Source organism: Ambystoma mexicanum, chromosome 2q, assembly GCF_040938575.1.
Source record: "Ambystoma mexicanum isolate Mex_15411 chromosome 2q, UKY_AmexF1_1, whole genome shotgun sequence".
In the NCBI taxonomy this organism is placed as follows: Eukaryota; Metazoa; Chordata; class Amphibia; order Caudata; family Ambystomatidae; genus Ambystoma; species Ambystoma mexicanum.
Genome location: NC_090924.1, coordinates 1175286385 through 1175311107, shown reverse-complemented (window position 1 = coordinate 1175311107; position 24723 = coordinate 1175286385). Strand labels below are relative to the sequence as shown.

At 44.3% G+C, this 24723-nt stretch overlaps 1 protein-coding gene across 2 annotated transcripts in view; it reads left to right on the top strand.

Annotated features, from left to right (window-relative positions):
- CASD1 (CAS1 domain containing 1) overlaps positions 1 to 21136 on the top strand; it is an 895825-nt gene extending 874689 nt beyond the window's left edge. Inside the window, exon 18 of one of the 2 annotated variants that reach the window (XM_069648572.1) lies at positions 20274 to 21136. In XM_069648572.1, the coding sequence (XP_069504673.1) occupies positions 20274 to 20540 (267 nt within the window). In that variant the 3' untranslated portion in view covers positions 20541 to 21136. The remainder of the gene's footprint in view (positions 1 to 20273) is intronic. The other variant, XM_069648573.1, reaches the window with a different exon arrangement.
- The last annotated feature ends 3587 nt before the right edge of the window (positions 21137 to 24723 follow it).

The following is a 24723-nucleotide window of genomic DNA, read 5'->3' as shown; positions in this document are numbered from 1 at the left end:
CCGAGCAAGACTTTGGAGTAAATTGGCTCTACTAGTTTACTTTACTTTAATACATTTGTATAGCGCGGCCATGAACCCGAAGGCGTGAGGGCACTATATGACAATAATAACAGATAACAAAAAGGAGAGTCCATGAGGCAATGCCACTGCAAAGAAGATGTTTTATAAGCGTCTCAGGGTCATTTAGTTGAAAAGATAGGTCTTTAATCTCTTCTTAAATGATTCTGGAGAGTCAATGGATCTCATCTCTAAGGGAAGAGCATTCCAAGCCCTTGGACCATTGAAAGCAAAGGCTGAATTGGCTACTCTGACAGTGTGACATTTTGGTTCAGATAGAAAGTGCAGATTAATTGACCTTAATGTTCTCACATTATTTCTTATGGATAACATCTGTAGATATCCAGGCATGTTTCCAGATCTTCACTTGTGTATGATAATCAGAGTTCGAAATAGAAATCTAGAGGCCACGGGCAGCCAATGTAACTCACGTCTTGCCAACGTAACATGGTCTCTATATTTGAGTTTCATGACGGCTCTAATAGCCCCATTTTGACATACCTGCAGCCTATTACAGTCGGACTTATTGATACCCATGAGTAAGCTAGAGCAGTAGTCTATTTTTGAACCTACTATTGCTCTTGCAATAGTCTCTGCATTCTCCTGTGATATCAAAGGCCTTAAATGTGCTAACAGTTTAATGTAATATGCACATGACGATACAAGACTACTGACATGCTGTTTCATGGTCATATGTTGATCAAAGGTCACTCCAAGGGTTTTCACTTTTTTTAGGGGTTTAATAGATTCTTCTCCCAGCTGGAAGTTCATATACTGTGGCCCCATTTTATTAATGGTGTGTGGTGAGCCTATGACAAGTTGTTCGGTTTTTGATTTGTTCAGTGCTAACTTGTTATGGACCATCCAAGTTTCAATTAAAGTAAAAACTCTATGAACGGCCAGTTCGTCTTCACTGTGGCAACCAGAGAGCGGAATGACACATTACGTGTCATCCGCATAGTTGGTAAATATTATATTCTCATAATCGAGCATTGCAAATAGAGGAGCTGTAAATGTATTGTAAAAACAGGGAGAAGTGCAGGCACCCTGTGGAACGCCACAAGATGTTAAAATAGGTTCAGATTCAGCATGGCCACAGAAGACTCTACTGTCTCGATTATAGAGAAATGACAGGACCCATTTAAAGGCAAATGGTGAAAAGTTGGCCACTTCGCACAACCTGGTGGCCATGATATCATGATCCACCAGGTCGAAAGACGCGGAAAGATCAAGCAGCATACGCAGAGATGCTTCCCTATTATCCATACGGGCCATCAGTTTGGATTTGAGTTTGGGTAGCGCAGTTTCAGTGCCGTATCCAACCTGAAATCCGGACTGATGGTCGTTTAGGATAGGATGGGCCTTTAGGTGCTCTGCAATTTGTATGTAGGCCACACGGTCAAGAATCTTAAGTAAAAACGCTGTATTAGTAATGGGTCGATAGTTATTTGGCATATCAACTGACAGCCCTGGTTTTTTCAGAATTGGCATAACCCATGATTTCTTAAGTCTGCCCCCAGAGCTCTTGGCGATATTGATACATCTATACGAAGCCTCGAGTGTTCAAATTCAATTAAACAACGAAGGCCTTCTTTCTTCTCCAATTAAAACATTTAATGGATTAAGGCAGGGTTGCATTTTTGCGCCCACACTGTACAATTTGTACACTTCTCATATAGTTACATGCTTGCAGAATGCCGCTTTTGTTCAACCCTCCCTTGAGGGTCAAAAAAAGTGTTGGTGCTTCCACGCAGATGACTACCTATTATTCGACAGGGCTCCTTTGGGGCTTCAACGTCTGCTAACCGCTTTTGTAGTCTATATGACCTTAAATGGCTTAGTGGTTAATGCTTTAAAATCAAATGTTTTGCGCTTTACCCAAAATCAAAAGCAGCCTCAAAAGAACTGGTTTATAGTTGAGACTAAGCTTGGAATTAAACATACCATGATATACTTAGGATTTTTTGTAAGTGATACACCAACTGGCACTTTAGTGCAAAATCATTATACGATGAAAGCTAAAGCTTGTATTATTAAGCATAATCAACCTCAAATTTGGTGTTTTTTCTTGCCATCCGTTGTTAAGATATTATAAATCAAAAACCATCCCTAAAGTTTCATATGGTATGGAATTTCCTTTTATAAATGGCAAGATAGATCCGACTAAATTGGAAGCGAATATTTTACGTAAAATGACTGTCTTCCGAAATGCATTCCCGTAGTGGCCTTACGTTATGAATTTGGTTTGCAATTTTTACAAAGCATTGTTGAATGGAAATGTCTGTTATTATTTCGAAACCTTTTAAGCAATACTGGAATTCATTTGTATTGTGATCTGTCCGGTATGCTCATACAAGGTACTTCTAAATCAGTATTTATGAAAAAACTAGTGGAAATGTGTAAGAAATTATTGACTTGTGCAGGGGCATCGATGAGCACTTTGTTATTTAACCCTAAAAGAGTTGAGCTATTGCTCCAAAATTATGATTGGGAAAGCACAATCTATAAATTAATCCAATATAAATTGTACGGTCATATGGTGTCTCACTATAAATGTATGGGCTCACCGGAGCCTTATTTAAATTCCTTCCCACAGAGAGGTTGGAGAAATTCATTTATAAGATTTCGTTTTAATGTGCTTTTAACTGGAGAAATGATTTCAGCACGAACTAAGACCTTGGCACCTACATTCCTATGTAGATATTGCAGGGATGGAGAGGCCAAGGAGATGTTGAAACATCTGTTGATTGATTGCTCTGCCGTGTCTCAAATTAGAGCACACTATTTCGAACGATTTGTTCCAGATGCTTCAAATGTAGATCTTGACTTGCTATGGAAACTTATGCTATTTGATAGCAAAATCTTATTGGAATTGGCTGTTGTTCGGTTCCTCAAGTCAGAGTGTGCTCTTGTTTAAACTCCTCCCATTAAGCAAAGCTTTATAGCTTGATGGATGGAGAGTGTTATAATCGAATGTTTGCACTTGGCAGAAATAAGTTCAGTATTCTGATCTGTTTTATTGTATGTATGTAATGTACTGGAAATCTTGTTTGGGTTTTATTTGAAATCTATTTAAATGATTATTTTAGTATTGACATTTTGGTTTAGCTAGTATGTTAAAGTATAGTTCTGTTCATTGTTTTATTTCTCTTCTGTATAACTTTGTAAAAGTTTTTTTCTTTAAACCATATACAAATAAAATAAATTAAAAAAAAAAGATTTCCTTCGATTGTGAGTTGGCATTTGAGATGCGAAAATTGAAGGAGTCGGCTTTAGCTTTAGTGATGGCTGCTTTGTATTGGCTGGAGATCGTATTAAAACAGTTTTTGGCATTGTCGCTGGCGTCATTTTGCCAATTTTTTAGTGCAACCCTTTTGCTGGAGCGAAGGAACTTCAGTTCTTCAGTGTACCAGGAGTTGGTGTGCAGGGACTTTTTTTCGTTTTTACATAAGTGGCGCCATAAAGTTGATGGCTTTAGTGAGAATTTCTTTGTAAGTGTCTGCTAGTGTGTTAGGATCGTTGGAGGAAGGGGGGGCTAGTGCGGGGATGTTCAGGTATGGGCGAAGGTTATCCTTGGTGAGTTTCTTAGAGCTTCTGACCTGTGCTGAGGGGGCAGGGGTGAGGGTTTTAGAGCTTGTGGTGATTGGTATGGAGAATTCAATACAGCTATGATCAGTCCATGGCATGGCCGTATTGGAGGTGATAGTGGTGAGGCAGTTATGGTCCGCAACCCAGTCCAGGGTACGGCCTTTGGAGTGCGTGGGGCTCAAGACTTTTTGTGAGAAACCTAAGTCATTGAGTTCCTTGGCGAGGGAAGCAGAAGCTTTGTCTTTGGTATCAATGAACCATAGGTTTAGGTCTCCAAGTAGTAGAGTCTTGGTGGAGCTTTTGATATTATTGCTGAGTAGGTGTATAAAGTGTCCCTGAAAGTCTGAAGGGAGACCTGGGGTGCAGTAAATAATGTGGATGTTGATAGTGCTATTAGGAGACAGTGCCAGCTTGGCAGACAAAATGTCTGAGTTACTATCCGATGGATGACTGATAAGTCTGTGCGGGAGGGTGTCTTTGAAGATGAGGGCTACTCCGGCTCCTAAGCGGGCTAGTCTGTCTTGTCTAAGGATAGTATAACCTGGTGGGAGCGCAAGGGTGTCGGCAGAGCCTGAAGCTTCATGCAGCCAGGTTTCTGTGATGGCTAGTAGGTCAAGGTTGTGATTGGATAGGAGATTGTGTATTTCTAAGGCATGGGCTGGGAGGGAGCGCACATTTAGGAGGGCACATTTTATATGTGGTGTGGGAGTGGTTTTGGTCTCTGTGGTTGTGTTGAAAGTGGCTGGGTCTGGTATGGAGGGTGTACTCGGAATGAGAGGTTGACTTAGATGAGTGTGAGTAGGGTTTGGTACGATAGGGTGTTTGATGTGGATGGTGAGCCTGTGGACGAAGCAGGAGCCTAATCAAGAATTTCTGCCTGCCGTGGGTGTAGGAAAACAGCTGCGCTCTAGAGGTTGAGTTTGGGCTCTGAGTCTATTGCATCTGCTAGCTGTGCTGGAGCATGACAGTAAGCATGTGGTGGCTGAGTGGGAGTAGTCAGGCTGTTGCGTAGTAGTACAAGTGGACATGGTGTGTGTGATGGGAGAGCAAGAGTAGTGTAATAAGGTGGTGGTTGCGTGCAAGTTGGTTTGGTGGGAGTTGTGGATGCCAAGAATGTGTAGAGAGTGAGTAGGAGGGGTGAGGTCCTTGTTTGAGTATTTAAGTAGCATGGTGTGTGTGTGGGTCAGAACCGCAGGCAGTAATGATGACTATGCAAGGCAATAGGTAGCACCAGATAGGGGAGCATAGGTGAACAACAAACAAATGGCATTCAGCAAGCAGAGCTACGTGTTATAATGACTTTGCAGGCAATGGGTAGCACCATATAGGGGAGTATAAGTGAACAGCAAACAAATGGCATTCAGGAAGCAATGCTACACTTGATAGTGGTCGATAATGAATGCATAGGTAAAGCGTGTGGCAGGCTGGGACACGAGGTAGGAGAGAGAGGCAGTTAACGCCCTGCAGTGACGTTGCAGATGCAAGGCGTAGTCTGAGGCGGATATGCGAACGAGTTTGATGCCTACGTCCTTACTGATGATCGAAAGCACAGGAAGTACCTGAGGTTCGTGGTAGGTCAACACCATTACCAGTTCAAGGTCCTGTTGTTTGGGCTTTCTTCGGCTGTCAGGATTTTTGGCAAGCTACACCAAGCTGGCAGTGGTAGAGGCTCGCCTTAGGAGGGAGAACATTCATGTCTTTCCGTACCTGGGCGACTGGCTTGTCTGAGCTCTCTCCCCAGATCTAGTGTTGGAGCATGTTAGGCAGAATCCTGTGCAGTTCCCTTAGGGAGCACTACAGAAGATTAAGACTACAGGTATATGCAATAAATTCCCTTTGGTATCAGTCTGTACCACAAAGATTTAGTTGGTAGCTGTGGCTAAGCAGTCAGACTGTGGAAATCGAAATAATATTGTACCTCCTATCGCATTGTTTGAATGTATGTTGGCCTACGCCAAGTTGTCTACAAACATTGTGTACATAGATTCCGTGGCAAGGTCTTGACCTTAATGTATTGTGCAAATCGCCATCTTGGATTAAGCCGCCATTTTAGGTACTCTTGCAGTGTGGAAGTCACCCTGAACAACAAAATGGAGGCCGAATGACATTTCGAGTGGGATTCTGGCCGTTGTGACCTCCGCACACATGAATAAGTAATATGCCCGCAGGCCACTTGTTGGGGTCGCGAACTGAGACCTTGTCCTATCCCTGACCTATGTGTAAATGAACAACTGTATCAGCGGAACTGATCAAATTGCATACATTATGGGATTGACCTGGCAACGAACCCTAGGCCTGGTCCAAAGAATGGTTAACCCGTGAGGGGGTTGACCAAGGCTGGATAAAAAGTATAAAAACCTGTGTATCCCAATATACGCTCTCTCACACCAACACGGCGAACTACCGTTGATGGTTCATCCTGTTACTCTGAGGGCCGAATAGCTATCCGTATGTCAATTGACTTTTGGTAATTGTAACTTTGAATAAAGCGCTTTGTATGTCCTTTGTAACCTGTGTTGGTGTGTTTCCTTTGGGCTTCCCGGCCTCATATCAATTTTTCTGTTTCCACAAGACTTATCTCAAGAGGGAGATGAGCAGTATTCAGTGTTTACACAATAGGACTACAATACTATGGGACAAGGAAACACTGACCAACGCTTTGTATCAAAAAGAATATATATATTTATTTTACACACTCTGATGTTCACACACAAATCACTATTCTTAAAGTAAGTTAAAACAGTCAGGAAAAGTATACACAACTCCCTATTTAAATTGTAGACAAGTTTGAGCAAGAGTGAAAACTGAGCAAAACGGCACAGTGATAAATAAGCAGAAATGGCACTCTGACAATTTCTTAAGAGGGAGGGAAAGAACAAGTTATACATGTTTGGACTCCTAAAACACACCAGCAAAACTTCCCAAGTGGATTGTCAACAAGTTAAGCAAGGCAGCACTTTAGCATCAACAGTACTCTGGTAAAAACCAAGCAAAATGGCACTTCAGCAATAAATAAAAGGGAAGGGAAGGGAAGGAAAGGTGGTTAGGGAAGGGAAGGGAAGGAAAGGTGGTTATAAGAGTTTTAGGTGTACCAACACATTTCTTGGAGAGAAACAATCTAGAGAAGGCAGTTGTAACAGATTTAGCCAGAGTCAAGAGGCTTGTGCCAGAGTCAGTGGTACAAGGCAAAGTGCCTAGGTTCAAAATGTTCTAGTAGCTGCAGTCAAGTCTTTGTTAAACGATTGAAAAGGCGGTTGCAGGACGTAGAAAGATAATGTTAGCCGAAAAGGCGGCCATCCCAGAAGGTAAGTAAAGGATTTAAAACACCTTTAGCAATACCCAACGAAAAGGGAGGCCTGGCGGAACAATGTACTTTGAAAGTGGAAGAGGCTCCTGCGGTGGCGGTAGTTCCTGCAGTTCGGGAGATCCAGCAGAGGAAGAGAGGCTCTCGTCGTGAAGGAAGGTTCGAGTTACTGCACTGCCCAGGGATGAAACCAGCCGCGGTGCTGCCAAAACGGAATAAAAGCTACGCTCCTTTAAATCGCGGTTGTGGTGGATGGGTGCCTGGCTATCCGGTCTCCTAGTGCTTGGCATTGGCGATTCGACCAAGGCAGGTCCTGGAAGGCGATTGGCGAACTGGTTGACCCCACCAGCTCAAGGGAAGAAGACTCTTGCAGGTAAAGATCTTCTCGAGTTGTTGGAGAAAAGTGGTGAGGATCTGCAGCAGGGCTTCACCAGTGGTTCAGTTATTGCAGATTTCTTTGGCTTCTCTCCTCTTCGGCTTCTTAGTTCCAGTGGTGACATCTTGTCCTCCAGTCCTCAGGACCCTGCTTTTATGCAGCAAGACCCCCATTCATACACTCTAGCTGTCATTCACACAGTGGGGTGGCTATCCTGGCGGGATAATCCCCCAGTCTATCGGGGCAGAGTGTGATTTGGGTTGCCTAGGTAACCCTGCCCAGGGTGCCTATTCCCCCTCCCACACATCCTGTCTACCCCAGACTCCGTGGCGCTGAAAGGAGGGCTTCTGTGCAGAAGCCCGCCAAAAGGATGAACAAAGGATCCCCGACCTGGGTTAGGATTTCAGAGAAAGACACAAGAAAGAAATATTATTAAAGTTCTGGCAATAAAAACCTACCAGAGTAAAGTTAATATTAAAATAAACCGGCCGTATGTTAGAGGCTGTCAGTAAAAGTGGTAGCCTTGAACAATGGGAAAATCCCAAAGCAAAATATTTGCGGTCAAATATTTACGGTAGTAACCACTGCCACCAGCCAGAAACTTTGGAGCGAGGGACTGTGCGGTACCCCCTCGAAAATGAACACTAGGGAAAAACTATTAACCCTTTCCAGTACTTCTATAGTAAGATGGGTTGTACTGGTTTAGTTCATAATTATTGACTAGTAAAGTCAATGGGGACTTTACATGCCCTGGGAGACAGTAGTCAGTCCCAGGGTATGGAGTCTGTTTGGTGGTCGCTACAACATCCCTGTGGTACTGCACTGAGGGTGCTGTGTAACACACATGTTAAAAAGATGATTCCAATGAGGGTGAGAAAAAACCCGTAGACCATAAGCACACAAGATAGCCCAAAACACACACTAGCAATCTGTCTAAGAGTGGGAAAAAAGGGTCTCGCTCTTAGCAGAAGAAAAAAATAAACCCTTCAAATCCAGCAAAGCTGCTGGGGGACTCTATAGGTAATGGAAATTAGCCTTAGAAGAGAATTCTCCCTAACAGAGCAGCTACTCACACGTGCACTCTATTGCACAGCCTGGGCTTTTCCCTGAACTTCAAAAAGTCTTAGGTTTTGCTGAGTCAGTCCTTCCGATTTATCAGTGCGGTCTTGAATACTCACCTGGGCAGGTCCTTCCCGGCTGAGGATTGAGTGACGAACATCTTTCGGATGGTCAATGTCCTCCAATCTCGGTGACAAGTCTTGGACTCTACCTTCCTGCACCTTCTGGGCCTCATGGCCTCCTGCATCTCCCAGAGGAGTGGCTGCCACATCTGCCCCGCACAGAGGATTCCCTGCCCTGTACATCTGCCAAGCTGCAACGTGGGGGGGGCATCTTTGCAGATGTTTGCGAAGCAATACTGCTTGTATTCCCTTGCTGTCAAGGATGCCTGTTTTGATAGGATCGTTCTCCAGAGTATTCTGGTTTAGGTGGTGTCCTTGCTTCCTCCATCTTCCAAATTTAGTTACTGCTTTGGGAGTCTATTATAGATGCAGAATCTGGGGGGAAAGAATCTATTAGAACAACAAATGATGTTCTTTCTGAAAATTTTCCTCCCATGGATTCATCCTTGCCCTCTTTACCTGCCCCTCAGGACGGATAGCTGATAAACCATAGGTTATATGGTGCCCCAGTAGGTTGCAGAGGTGAGGCTGCGCATGAGATTGCTTCAGTGTTTTCTCCATTGCCAATGGTCGTAGTTTCAGGGCCATATATCAGACCCTTTGCGGATCTCAGACCAGGTGGCTCAGGATCTTGCGTAGTGGGCTGTGCAAGACAACCTGCTGAAAGGCAAGGTACATCCAATGGACGCACCTACTGACACACAGTCTTCACAGTACTGCACTACTGTTAAAAGAAATGCCAGCCCAAACGCTTGCTACCCACACTCTGTATAGCGCTCTTCTGCTCTCAAGCTACGTCCACGCTTTAAACAATAAAATAAAAAAATAAAGGCGCCTTTCACCAACCTTAGCGCCTTGTGACGGTGGTCACGGATGCATCTCTGACTGATTGGGGGGCTCACCTTTCAGACCTAACGGTGAGCGGTTTGTGGTGTCCCGCAGAATCTCGAATACATCAACTTGCTGGAGTTGAGGGCCATCAGACTGGCCCTGGTCGCTTTCCTCTCCTCTGTGAAACGCAAGAGTGTGCTGATCCTGATGCACAGCACAGTGGCCATGCATTACCCCAACAAGCAAGGTGGTGTAGGGTCCTTGTCTCTGTGCAGAGAAGTAATGCGATTGTGGTTCTGGGCTCTGGAGAGCGGTGTCTCTCGGATGGTGGCTCATCTGGCCAGACAAGAGAATATCACAGCAAATGCCTTAAACAGACAGACTTCATCCTCCCACGAGTGGGAGCTCTGTCAGGGTGTTCTGGAGGAGATCTTCTTCCTTTGGGGAACTCCTCAAGTGGACATCACCACTTCCAGTGTCAACAGGAAGTTTGAGTTTTTCTGCTCCAGAATGTTTCCTAGTCCTGTGTTCTCGCTGATCCCCGTCATTCTGCTAGTTCTCAGGAGATTGCGCCTGTTCAGAAGCACAATGATCCTGATCGCCACAGACTGGGCCGGAGTACATGGTATCTGGATTTGCTGGACATGTTCATCTGCCCTCACTAGCGCTTTCTGAGGAGAGTCGACCTGCTCTGCCATTCTGAGGGACGGGTCTTCCGCTCCGCCTTGAACCTTCCTGCTTGGCTACTGAGTGACTGAGATAAAAGGAGTGTGACTTGTGGACAAAGTCCTTGATCTCCAGTCAGACTGCGGCCCCGCTACAAAGTCGACTTGTGCCTGAAAGTGGCATACATTTTTGACTTAGTGCCGGGAGAGAGACCTGGATCCTTAATCCTGTCCTTTTTCCCCCCTGTGTTGGATTTTATGCAGGCTTGGGCTCAGGCGGGCCTGCAGATTGGCACTGTTAATAGTTTCCTCGCCTCTATTTCGGTATGTTACGAGGTCCCCGGATAACAGGACTCATTTGTCACAATCCCCATTGTTATGCCATTCTTGCGGGGTTTGTGTAACCAGTTTTCTCCCTGCCAGTTTGTGGTTCTTTTTTTTTTTATTTGGGTGCTTGTTTGAGCCCCTCCATTCCTCTTCTATTAGATTATTCACCCTTAAGGTGTTTTTCCTTCTGCGAGACGGGTGAGTGAGCTCCAGGTGTTGTGTTTTGCTTCCCTATTCGTTTTTTTCAAAGAGAAGATGATTTTCAGTGTGCGGCCCCCTTTTTGCCAAAGTGGTCTTGAATGTCCATCTCTCTCAGAAGATCAATCTTCCTGTGTTGTTTCCTCTGCCTCACCCTTCCAAGGCAGAGGAATGATTCCATTGGCTGGAACGGGTGCAGGCCCTTAGGTTCTATGTCTCTCAAACGAGAGAGACTAGGAACTATGACAAGGTTTTTGTGGGTTTCGCTGGGGCTGGGTTGATGCGGGCAGGGTTGTGACCAAACAGGCACTGTCAAGGTGGATCATTATCTGCATATTGGAATGCTTCGATCTGGCTGGAAAGCATGTGCCTGAAAGTCTCTGTGCCCGTTCTCCCAGAGGAGTGGCTGCCACATCTGCCCTGCACAGAGGATTCCCTGTCCTGTACTTCTGCCAAGCTGCAACATGGGGGTGCATCTTTGCAGATGTTTGCGAAGCAATACTGTTTGGATTCCCTTGCTGGCAAGGATGCCTATTTTGATAGGATCGTTCTCCACACTATTCTGGTTTAGGTGGTGCCCTTGCTTCCTCCATCTTCCAAATTTACTTACTGCTTTGGGAGTCTATCATAGATGAAGAATCTGGGGGGAAAGACTCTATTAGAACAACAAATGATGTTCTTTCTGATAATTTTCCTCCCATGCATTCCTCTTTACCTGCTCCTCAGCACGGATAGTTAATAAACCATAGGTTCTATGGTCCCCCACCATCCGAGTGAAAAGAAAAATGTGTAGAACGGAGATCACGTGCGCAGCGCCTCAATTTATACTGGCCCCTAAGGTCTGTATGGCGTGCAGGGTACATAGAGGCATTGGACAGAGTTGACGCAGAGCCGCGCTGCACAGCCTGGTGGATGGAAAGTTTCCAAAAAAGCAACTGCGCTGGGATATGATTATCATAGATGAGGAATCCATGGTGGTAACATTCATCAGAAAGAACATTACTAAGAGGTAAATAATTTCTTCTTTGCAAGCATCTGTACAGGAACTTGGGACGAGGATCAGTTTGGGGCATTTTAATCCTTTATATCCATTGATATTTCTTGGTACTCAGTAACTGTGAATATCATGGTACTTTCATTTTCTACGGTTTATCAGTTTGTCTCTACCGCCCTTATATTCCTGGAGAGTTTATGATGAAATGGCAGCCATCAACTTAAATTCACTCGGAGATTGCAGGGATAATGTTGCACGCTGTATGCGCATCCTCCGATTTGTTTAATAAACAAGGCAGCCTACCACGATGGGCACATACAAGCCCAAGAACACCCTCTGTTGAATGGGCCCACTCTATGCTACCATTCTCAAGGCTCCTGTGCTGTAACTTGCTGGAGGGGTCTGACTGCTCCAGAGTCCTTGGGTGCTGGGTTTGGGCTCTTGCTGGGGTGTCAGCATCGAAGCTCCTGGCCCATGGGTGGCAGCCTGGAAGCGAGAAGAACAGCCTGAGTTTGGTTGGTGGTGGCTGAAGAGAATCTATGTAATGATTACATGGCAGGACCACCGTATTCCCTGCTGGGAGTCTCTACATAGAACTGAAAGTCCTACAAACTATCCAAGTAGCATTCTGATTCCTTCTGTGACATTGCAATGGAGTAGGCAAGGTTCACATCATATTAGTTGCCATAGTACTTGTCACTGAGGCTCAGCTAGAATGTAGGTTAGTGAAGTGTCAGGACAGAACTGGACAAAACAACAGTCGGGGACTGAATTTCAAATCTTTAGTAGGACAACAAATTCATTCCTCCGTTATATCCCATCATCTTATAACGCATGTAAAGGCGTTATGGAGTATCTAGTACACAGCCGTTTGAGCCAGAGTTACTCATAAAGCCACTAACGCTTTCGCTAAGCAGAAGCACATTCTGTCCCTATCAGGGGGTTCTGTCACTAGGGAGACAGTGATGCACCTATCTAAAAGTAAAGGGGGAGAAGGCTGGCCCTACTTAACAGTACGCAACCAATTTGTCATCAAAGTTAATTTTCTAAAAACCCACAAATGTCATAACCCATGACATGGAAACATTTTCCCTGTCTCAATTCGCTTGTGAGATGAACATTGCTCAGGGGAATTTCCTATTTATTTATTAACCAACAGAGCAATATGTTACCGGGGCATATGTGCCGGGTTCCTGTGGCCAGCTAAAATATCCTGCAACTATGCAGGACGAGAGCAATGTCTATAATGCTCAAAACACCTGTTTACCAAACATGTATCAAATCTTTACAAAGTACATATCCTGTGAGCTTTTAGTGGATATGGCAGCTGGAGGATAGCTGAGCGGCAACATGCTCGCCTTGGAAGCAAACCGACAGAGCATCCATATTTTAGGACTAGGCTGTATCCTAGGGAGAAGGGGGACAAAGATAAAGCCAAGTCAGCTATATCTTCAAAGGGAATAGGTTTTAAGTGGCTACCAAACAGTTAATATTATTACAGGCTTTGCAGCAAGGAATATGTCATAATTGCAGACACTAAAAAACAGCTCCCAACAGGTATGTACTGTGTCCCTCTTAAAAACACCTCCCATTTACTGGGCGTTTACTGGCATTCATCATGTGTTGAATATTGTTATTCTGTTAGTGAACTAGACTAATTTAGTGTCATTCGCATGCGCATTACCTCAGTTCCGTGGATTTGTGGAGGAGGAGAAACGTGAGGACCAGAAAAGTCATGTCCTGGCCTGGATGACGGTTCCAGGGCTTTTGCGTTTTGCCTGCAGGAGGGGATGGCAACAATGTGTAAGTATGAATGTCCGGCAGCAAAAGATGCATAATCTTACCTGTGGCAAGCAATCTCGTCTACTCGATGTGGATCCGCCGGCAGCGCATTGAAAATAAATCGCTGTGCGCTTTCAACACGCAGCGGCTCATTTGTCTACATGGTTTGTGCGGAGCCTCAAGATCACTACAGAAGTTGCCTCTCTGGGGCCAGGCATCTTGGACTGGAGAAGTGCGCATTGAATGCCCTTGTGCGATGTCTGTCCTGGGCATATGGAGCTTATGCGGGCGTAGGGGTGAGGGGATGCATGTTATTTAAGGGTTTTTCGGCACCTCATAGAGACAATTGATAGATTCTGATTGATTCCATAGGGGGAGGAAAGAAATATGCAAAAAAGTCGACCCATTTGTGGACTCGCCTAACATTGTAAGACTGCTAGGTCATGCCACTGAATGGCTTCATTTAGGCCATTAGACGTATATTCAGCCGGAAAATCCATTGTTGCTCCCTTCTTCCATCCCCGTACCCCGCCCGGAGGGTGCAGTTTTTCCAAAACTGCCCATTGAAACTCGTCTGAGGTATGGTCCATTTCTTGAAAGTGGGATACCACGGGGGGCTGTAAGTTTAGCATTTCTGAGACAGGGTTTGTGCTTGATTAGTCTCTTTTCGATTGGTCATCTCTACATAGCGAAGATTGCAGGGACATGTGATGAGGTATACTACCCCTGCACTATTGCAATTAGAGAAGTGTTTTTGCTGTCATGGTGTTTTCCACCCAATGTCCACGCTCGTGCTGCGTTACTCTGGGCACACACTGAACACTGTCCATATGGTGTATGGCTTATTAGGGGCCTGCTGGACCCCACAGGGTTTGCCGGCCATGATTGTCACTGGCCTGCTGGATCTCATGCAGAGGTTTTGCACCAGTCTGTCCCTGATGTTTTGTCTACGCTTAAGTGCAAAGAAAGGGGAAGGCAGAGGGCATGATCCTGTGCTAAGAATGGGCCAGATCTTATTTATCTCACATGTTATCTAGTTGAAAAGGGAGGGGGAGTAACTGAAGACCGCCATTATGTTCTTCTCGTCTAGGGAGTGCGCCCAGAGTTTCTCGAGTGAGCACCCACCTGGTGCCGGACTCCTCTGTGGCTGGTTTTACCCTCTCGTTTTTACATTTATTTGTACTTTTCTTAATTTGCCACATTGCGTCTTTCATTCAACAATGTTTGGCTTCTTATCAGTTCTCCCCTCGACTCACTGGCTGTGATAAACCGCTTGGCTTTCCATGTATCGTGAGTCACGGCCGGTACCCTGCAGCAGGCGTTTCCTCTGTCCTGCTTATCAGCGTAGGCATGCTCTGTGTACTGTTGACATCTGCTGCAACACACGTGCTGCTGTTCGCGGTCTTACAATTCTTTCGGTGGGGGTTTCAAGGGCCTGGTTTGGAAAGGGCAAGGTCACTTCTCTCCTTGTCATCCTCTCGGTTCGTGCCATATTTCTCCTCCTCTTGAACTGCCGTGCTGACTTAGCTCTTGTCGTGCAGTCTGCCTTGCTCGTCTTGTGCTCGCATGCTCCATGTTTTATCCCTGTGGGGAAGGGAAAGGGCCATCGGGTGTGCATGGTTCTGGTCAATTGCCTGTCTCTGCCTGACCCTTGTGTTGGGACATGTCAGGTAAATGGCTCTGGTGTTAGTCCTCTGTCTTTTGTACTGTGCGAAAGTGTTGTGTCAGAAAAGGGGACAGGAGTAGAGTTTGGGTATCCTATATAGCAGGATGGGGAAAAGGTGTTAGAAGAAGGGGGTTGCCGCGTCTCACCTCTCGGTGTCCCACTTCCACCCCCCTGAGGACCACCCACCTAGGTGATCCTCCCTCACTGGTCCACACCCAGGAACTGGATCCAATAGTGATGGACATGTCCTGGCCACCTGGAGGACAGATCCCTGGGGACTGATCAGGGAGACACCTTCAGGTTTCTCACAAAACTCTGAGGCTTCTTAATCCCTTACTTCAAGCGAAAATCTAACTGCTGTAAACCGGACATTCATACTTAATCATTGTTGCCATCGCATCCTGCAGGCAACACGCAAAAGCCTCTGACCTATCATCCGGACCAGCACATAACTTTTCTGGTTCTCACGTTTCTCCTCCTCCACAAATCCATGGAACAGAGGTAATGCGCATGCGAATGACACTAGCTTTACATATACACTCACTCTTTGCACAAAAATGGATTATGAAATTACCCTGTGTATGCTCATTTCTTCTTGACTTCGCAAGATCGCAGGTACTACGAGGCTCCTCCTCCTTTTTTCTCTTTTTCATTTTGTCTTATTGCTTTGTTTTTTTATATCCATGCGTCAAATATGATGTAGCTATCCTGTTGATATAGCCAGCTCCTTTCTAAACTTGTGTTTATTTGATATTGCTATTGTAGAACTCGCCCTAAAGAAAAAACTCGGCCCGAAATGCATCAGCGCTAGAGGCTTCTGCTTATTTACTTGAAGAAACAAACTCTAATTAAGATACTTTGCACAACTTTGTAAACTAGCACAAGGTAATTATTGTTGCTCCGTGATGAGTACACTACCTATGATAAAGTGAATGAAGATACTAGGTAGTTTTCTCTTCATAATTTGGTGACCTCAGGTCTAGTGAAGTTTTCACCAGACACCTTTTTGTTCTGTGTAAATTGGTTCTCTGGGGATCGCCAATTAACTTATAAGGAACCGCAATCTATCTCGACAGCTTTCACAACCACAGTAGAGCCCACCCGCATCCCTGCTGACATCAGCTGCCATAGTCCTCGAAATCGGTTGGCTTTCTCTTCTCACAATATCCACTCACAGGATACATACTTTGTAAAGATATGATACCTGTTTGGAGCATTATGGACCTTGCTCTAGCCCTGCATAGTTGCAGGATATTTTAGATATCCACAGGAACCCAGCACATATGCCCTGATAACATATTGCTCTGTTGGTTAATAAATAAATAGGAAATTCCCCTCAGCAATTTTTATCTCACGAGCAAATTGAGACGGGGACATTGTTTGTCATGGGTTACCATATATGTGGGTTTTTAGCAAATGAACTTTGATGGCAAATTGGTTGCATACTGTTCATTCTTCTCCCCCTTTTCTTCTAGATAGGCAGCGCGTCACCGTCTCCATATGGACAGAACCCCCTGATAGGGATAGGGTGTGCTTCTGCTTAGGGACAGCGTTAGTGGCTTTATGAGTAACTGTCTCAAACTGCTGTGTACTAGATCGTGCTCCATAACCCGTTTTTGTGTGTTGCAAGCACAGCACTGGATGCAATGGATTTCTAGTCCTTGCATGTCAGATAACACAATACAAACATAAATGAGCATTGTCAAAGTCATACTTCGACAGCGCATAATAGAAATGAATGGAGTTGAAATAAAAGGCTGTTAGTAGAAAGAGATAACAGTATTCTAGTATAATGAAATCTCACATTAAAAAACGGGTTGAAACGATGCATGAACTTACAATCTCCATCCACACCTGCTATGCCTCTGGGCTCTAAAACTGCCTACCAAATGTCATCCGATCTGCCACATTCTTCTTCACCACTTCTAGTTAAATGGAAGTGAAGTGTAAAGAGTGCACCTACTACATTGGGTGCATGCAAGAGTCTGAATAGGAAAAGAATAGTGGAGGATCAATTCCACGCAGGCAGGAGGGAGCAATAGGGGTTAAAGGCAGCACCTGAGGCAACAGATGAGCAGGAGAAGGACCTGCATAGGAGGTGCAGGTAAGTGTGAAGGACACAAAGTACTGTAAGAGGTGTCTGGAAGAGGGGAAATGTGAAGAGACGATTCAGTGTGATTCCAATGGCCATTGCTGCCCATACGAGACTGCAGGGAGAGGGCGCATGAAGGAGACAGGTAGTTCTGGGACCCTCGAAAAGGAAAAAGGACAGAATCTGGTGTTTAGGAAAGGGTGGGGGTCACCTGAAAAGTAAAGAGAGATGTGTGGTGGCAAAGACAACATCATTTAGGACTAGAACATAAAAGATGAGCAGCAAGAACCCCTAAAAGGACTAGAGCCCTCATTCACTTTAAGAAGAAATTGAAGATCCTTCTCTTCTAAGGGCATGTGTCCCACTTATCACACTACTCTCAAATTCTCCCATGCACTTGATCTCCTCCAGATTTCATCTTGCCTCCTTTCGCGCCCAGCCTTCTGTTTTACAGCCATGTTCTCGCCAAACGAATGCAATAAAATAGGGAACAAATGCTATTTGTTTCTCACCTGTGGGGACGGGGAATCATCCCTTTCAGGGCCGCATCCTGGATATGTGAGAGATGTCGCTAATGTATCTGGATTCATTGGTTAACAGTCAGAAACATGAGAGGTCAAGGAGGTCCAGACCTTGTTCTCGTTGTTATTTTCGTATGTCACAGTATGGATCAGTGTACCGACTCTGGCCTATCTAAACAATGGGTGTTCGAATCGCCTTGAACCATTCAAACAATTTCGATCTGAAGCTCAAAATGGCTTGATGATTTGAGCCACTCTCGAGGGTTCAACTCTGCTTGAATAAAACACTATAGCCATACTGACTTCTGAGGTATTGTTGGCTAAGTAAATGAAGCAATAGGGCCCTTATTTGCTGCGTGGAGGAAGAGCAGAGAGACAGACCTACGTGCCTCGTGTGCTGCATTCCAAAGCTATGCTTGCTCAAAATCTCCATCTAGTTGAAAACATTAACTTCATTTTTGTAGTTGAATCTGTTTATTTGAATAAAAACGTGTTATTTTGGTTTACTTTATTTTGATATGAAAGAAGGGAAATTGGGGGTTGGTTCATTGAGCCAGTGCTCAGTCATTACGTTGCATCAGGCAGTGGCTCGTTTTTGACTCAGTGCACTTAATTTCAGAATGTTCATCACAGTAGGCCTTTTCTGCCTTCCGTTCATTTATTTAAAATTAAGTAGCATTTTATTTAATCTTCCCCGCTGATCTGTTAAACGGTTTTCTGAAAATATAATGTCTTATTTTGTATTTAATTTGTTCTGCTTTTTATCCTTTTAATTTATTTTGATATTTTAAGGAAAAAGAGGTAAGTGTTATTTAAGCCATTGTTTTGTGATTGAAAACCTCCAAGTTGGCTCAAGTAGAGCTTTACATATTTTTAGTTCAGATTACATCTTTTTATTCTGGAAACAGGTATTTTGCAGTTATCTATAAAAACAGTTCTTCGTTTTTCAGTGATTCAATACCTTCCTGATTCTTGGGACATATGTCACTGTTTCATTGCTAGCTCCAAACCAGCCTGCCCAGTGACAAAAGCCCTAAACGGACACAATGCTGTGAAAACCTTCTGAGAAAACAGCCAGGAATTCTGCACCTCCCTGAACTCCTAAACACGCACAAACGTGTACACTGTTGTTACTACAACACGGTTGTCGATCACAATCTCCCAAACACCGACAACCGCTACCAGCTAAAATATTTCCCTACACATTCGCAGAGGTGGCATTGGCATTGATAGCCAAGCAGCACTGTTAGCTGAATACGCTCATACTACCGCCACACTCTGCTCGCAGCTCTGCAGTGACAAGAATAGCATTACAGGAGGCAAGGGTCTCAACAAGCAAACATCTGCATTGTTGAGAACAGCATCAAACAAGCCCAGAGGAGCACAGAACAACAAGCAGAGCTGCTCACGTACTCGCAACATGTTTTGAGAATTGAAAGATTAACCCTCTAGTCTTTGTGCTTCATCTAATACCTGATTTCTCATAATCCATAATAATTTGTAGTTAAATCATTTTCTTTTTTGGAAAACGGTTTATTTTGGTTTACTTTTGATTTCATTTGTTTTCATTGAAAGAAAACAGAAATGGGGCTCATTACAGTTTTGTGGTATTTCTGGCATAAATGCTGACAAACTCGTTTACCATTACGGCAAACGATCTGGCAGTTATCTTTAAGTGGTAAAAGCTGTGTTCGTCCCCATTTTCAGAGTCCATATTGCCCCATGGGAATGTTGAATGAAATATCGTGGTAATTCTGCTTGTCGAAATTCCTCGACTATTTGGCATTAAAGTGGATACACCTCCAGCACTTGACCACAAGCATCCCCTAGACTAACGCCAAACATGGAATTTGCAGGTGCAATAAAGTTGGCAGTAATTCCATTACCATTAAAGAAGTTGGTGGTAACAGAATTACCAACAGTTTTTACTGCACTGCAAAACCCATCATGTCATCACAGAACATTGCTCAAAAGTAATGTTGTCTTCTTTAACTTTCTCTAACCTGTGCCAAGCTGAATCGACGCAGTTCAAATCAATAGTTTCCTCAATAGATTCAATTCAATATATCGATTGTTCAAAGAAGCTTTAACCCCTTTCAAACCATGGTGAAGTGTTGGATTGAAATGGATTAGGCCTGTTCATGCTGCATATGTGTTGAATCTCTGCTCAATTATGCTTGCAAACCATCTCTAGGGAGGCCTAAATGAAATGACTTGAACCAAATCAAACTATTTCTTGTTTTGTTCAAACCTGTATTCGAGTCGGATATTTGCACATTTAAAGAAAGGTGGGAGACTTGACTAAAATACACAATCTACCACAGCGGGTAAAATGAACCCAATAAGAAAAAAGGTACTTTCATGAATTTTCCAGTAGGCCTTTATATTTGCAACTTCTAAAATGTTCCCCTGGTTTGTTGATATGACAGAGGTTTACTAGTTATAAACCTTGTTGATGTAAATAGATATGTTGTCAAAGGTTAATTCATTATTATTTTGCTTGCTTTTCCAGATCATCTTAGTCAGAAGTGATTAGAGATAGGATTGGGAGTTATGTTCAGGGAATATCAAATGTTAGCACATTATGTAGCCACACTATCTTGAATTATTATAAATCCATTTGAACATAACTATTTATATTGTTTTGATGATTGTTGTATCAGGTTAATAAACATATGTTTTTTATTCCAGTTGTTTATTTGCCAATATCATATATGGCTAGCAGCGGACACAAAGGGGATCTTGGTGCTGATTCCCGGAAATCCCATGTTGAACATTATCGTCAGTACTTTCATTTTTGTGTGTGCAGCACATGAAATTTCTCACATCACCAATGATCTTGCACAAATTGTGGTTCCAAAGGAAACCTCTGCTCTTATTAAGAGACTGCTTGGCATAGCTGGATTTTTGTCTTTACTGCTTCTGTTGTCATCAATTCAAGAAAAATTGAAATCTTAGGAAAACCAGCCCAAACTATCAAGGCAGCTTTACAGAACACATGCAACGAAACAGTGTATTCTACAACAAATCACACGCGATCAGCCATATGAAGACTATTGAACTTGTATATACTATATTTGTAAATATGTCAGATGGAGATGTTTCTTCAAGGAATTCATGAACAGTGAGAGCTTTTTAAGACAACAAGACTTCTTGTTTTCTACTGGGTACAGTATATTACAGTTTACAAATGTTTTCTTTCAAAGTATGTATGATGGCAACACATTTCATCTACAAATAGTTTACCGTTGTGGTGGGGGATATTTTCTAATATATTTAAAGACGGACAGATTTTAGCTGTATATATCATTGGGGAAAATCTTGAGGCATATACTGAATGCAGACTGGGTGTGCAATCGTAAGTGTTTTCCTAGCCGTTAAGGCATATAAATGTAATATTTCTATTTTTATGATAATTAGGGCATTATTGTAATTTAAGGTTTATTTAACTTGTTTATTGATTAAGGTTCTAGAACGCGAGGTTGAAAATGTAGGTATGTGTGCATGTATGTTTGTGAACTGCAGTATGAATAAAAGACTTCTGTGTGTTATAATCCTGTTTTAACGTCATTGTAGTTATTAATGGTCACAAGTCACATGGTCAAAGTGTTGGGAAGATAAACACAGGATGTTTTTGTCAGTGTAATACGAAAAGTGGTATCCACATTTTTATATGGTGACATAGCGAGGATCAAATTATTGTGTTCTATTTTTTTAGCAACTGAAACAAAGGTACACTTTTTAAAACACTTTAATGTGCTCCTACTTCATGTCCCTGTTTCTCCATGATTGCCGGTCTGGTCCAACAAAAGGAGATGGTTCTTGGAGCATGATGCAAAATAACTTTGCCAAGTCACGTGCAGTAGTATACCATAGGAGTTGCCTTGTGCATCCTCAAAGCACGAACTGCCTATTCATTTCTCTGCATGGACTGGAAAGGAGCATCGATTCAGCTTCCAGTTTATCACAATCACTTTTTGTCATCTTTTTTTCTCCCTTGTGTAACCAAGTGCCACGATGTTAGGATGCTGTGCTGCTTTTTGTATTTGGGACCTGAGAATTTACGGCACCACTGTGTTGTGTGACACGTTTTCTTTCAGATCTGTTCTCAAGTGGTTAGGTCATTCGAAAGAGTTATTTCAGTGGCCACAGACTAAGGACGTAGATGTATTCAGGAAAGGTTTTAGATGTATTCAGGAAAAAAGATAAGTAAACCTCTATCTTCCCTGTCACCTCAGTAAGATCACCCATTCCCTGTAAGTAACCATATGGTAAGGATTCACAGAATCCTTTACTACATCACAGTATAGGAGAATCTAGTGTGTTCTCTGAGGTACCTTCCAGGCCTAACACTGGTGTTATAGTATGAAATGTTATTTCTGAGGCTTGTGGATCTGCGTAGATCACATGCTATGCATACGCCAACATCTAGTGATAGTCGCAGAGTATTACATTTTTTGTTTTCGACACTTGAAAAGGGACGTCGACCGGGCATGCCAGTAATACTATCCCTAGTGCGACGTCCACTGTAGCCATGGTCCTTCACACATCGAGGTCCCTCAGATTGTTTTTCTCTGACATCGTAGTCCAATGCATATCGCAAGTTCCTTCTTTGCTGACGCCATTACTTAGTAAAAGTTTAATCTTGGTATTTCTTTCTGACCTTTTGACAATTGTTGACCGCAAGATCTCTGTCAACGGCTTCAAGGACAAGACCATCCATCGACGACAGCGACTCCCGTCTCCACAAACGTTTGCCAATGGGCCTCGACCATCGGATTCCTGCGTGCGAGCCCATGACCCCAACATGCAGGCCAGCGGTTCTGCTACGGGGGCGACACCTGGCTGCTCAAGCACTACCAGTTCACACCACACCAAGCACATCCCCGATGGCCGGAAGTCGACCACGTCATCGACCGATAATCCACACATAGTGTCGAGGGGGATGGTATGAACATTCCCTGTCCTCTGGGCCATTACGGTTGCGATCACCACATGACAGGTCAATTTCTGACACCATTACTAAATCTGGGAAGCCCTCGAGTTCCGGCGACTGGGCATCAAAAGGCCTGTCGACGGCCTCAGGGAAAAAGCTCGAAATTAAGCGAATTAATTTTAAAACACGTTCCCGACATCCTACTGAAGGCCAGAACGTCGAAAAACTCCATATCTTCGACGCCCCCGGTTAAAAAGTCACAGGCCACGCGAAGTAGGAATTACACTACCCCAGAGGGCACTCTTTCAGGGGCTAGGCATCATAAGCAGACACCTGTCCTAGAACCTCCACCTGCTCCACCTACTCCTGCTCCCTCTGTGTTGCCAAGCTCTTCTCAATTGACCCCAGAACAAATCGACAGGGTCATGAGGAGAATGTCAAGTTTTATAAGCTTCTTTGACTAACACCCCACAACTTTAACCTTCAGGGGCTCCCGCAGAGTGGGGCAGTAAACATACAGCCCACAGCCAAAAAAGCCTGCCTGGTCACCACGCAAGCTACCACCTCGTCATATCAGGACATGGGTCCGGACACATATTGTTATAACACTCAAGGCTCACAAGATCCTGGCTCCTAAACAAACCCAGAGGACCAAGGTGACACAGGAGACTTAGACCAATATTATGATGACTTATACATCATCCAATCCCCAGACGAAGCCGACCCACCAGTGGCTGACTCCCCAGTAGACAATCAACTGCAATATAATGAACTACTCCTAAAGGCTGCAGAGCACTTTAAGCTGGATACCCAGGAAGTCCAGGTCGATAAAGACTTTGTGGAGGACATCCTTGGGAATAAAAAATCTGCAGCACAGTTTATCCCCTTGCTTCAATCTGTCCAGGGGCGTATTCAGCCCTCTCTGCTTACGTCCAATCTGACACGGGCAGTCAACCCATGCATTGAAAAGATGTTTAGACCAGCCCCCTCAAACTTCTTTTACATTAGGGGCCAGCTAAAGCCCAACTCTCTAGTAGTCACCACCACAAGAAAGAGAGCGGGAACCCCTCTGGTCTCTGCCGAAGCCCCTCCTGAGAAGGAGAGTAAGAAAATCTACACCCTGGGCAGGAATGTAGCTTGCTCGGCTGCCTATCAAACAAGGATGGCTAATAATACCACGCTATTGGCCAGCTACAATTGCCACAAGAGGGACGTGATCGCACAACAAAAAAACTCAGTCCCAGAGCCCCTAAAAACACAACTCTCTCACACCATCGCTGAGGGGAAACGGGTAGCAAGCTGTATCCTCAAAAATAACCTGGCCGCAGCAGACAATGCGGGGAGAATCGTGGCGGAAAGCACACTGATCAAACGCCACACATGGCTCTGTCAGTCTGGTTTCAAACTGTAGACCCAGGCTACCCTCTTAAACATGCCCATTGAGCCCAACGCATTATTTGGCAAAGCAGTTGAGGATGCACTTAAAAGCACAAAGGAGGAATATGATACCCTCAAAACCCTGGGACAGATCACTAACAAACCCTTTGGGCAGAGAGAAGGCTCAAACTCACGCCGGTTTAGAGGACCAAACTACAACCAGGGTGGGCAAAGTTCATCCTGGGGTTCTTCACAAGGGCAGTCCTCCCAAAAGGGTTTTCGAAGAGGCCAAAGAAGGTCTAGAAGTAGGAACAGATCCTCCTCCTCATGAGGGGGCTCATCCGCTCTGAAGCAATGACCACCCGCTACAGGTTCCGTCCCATGCCACTCGGGTAGGAGGTCGTATTTCACACTTTGCCCACGCATGGGAGGGAATCACGTCAGATAAGTGGGTACTTCTCTCCGTGGCAGGGGATGGAGGGGTATTGTATAGAGCTAATTCAAACACAAGCCAAGCACCCGCCAAGACAAAGACAGTCTTCACAGGAAGAACAATAAATCCTGGTGGAAGAGGTCAAAGCACTCTACTAAAGGGTGCCATAGAAAACAGCCCGGCAAACCACCAGGCGCCCTGTCCTAGACTTGCAACCTGCAGACACCTATGTCAAGCCACAAATATTCTGCATAATGCTACAGGAAGTAATCCCTCTGCTGAAACAGGGGGACTACATGGCATCCTTGGATATGAAAGGTACCAACTTCCTGTAATGTTCGTGAGGACGAATCATTCCTCTTCTACCTATTCCAAGATGGCCGCACCGGTTTATG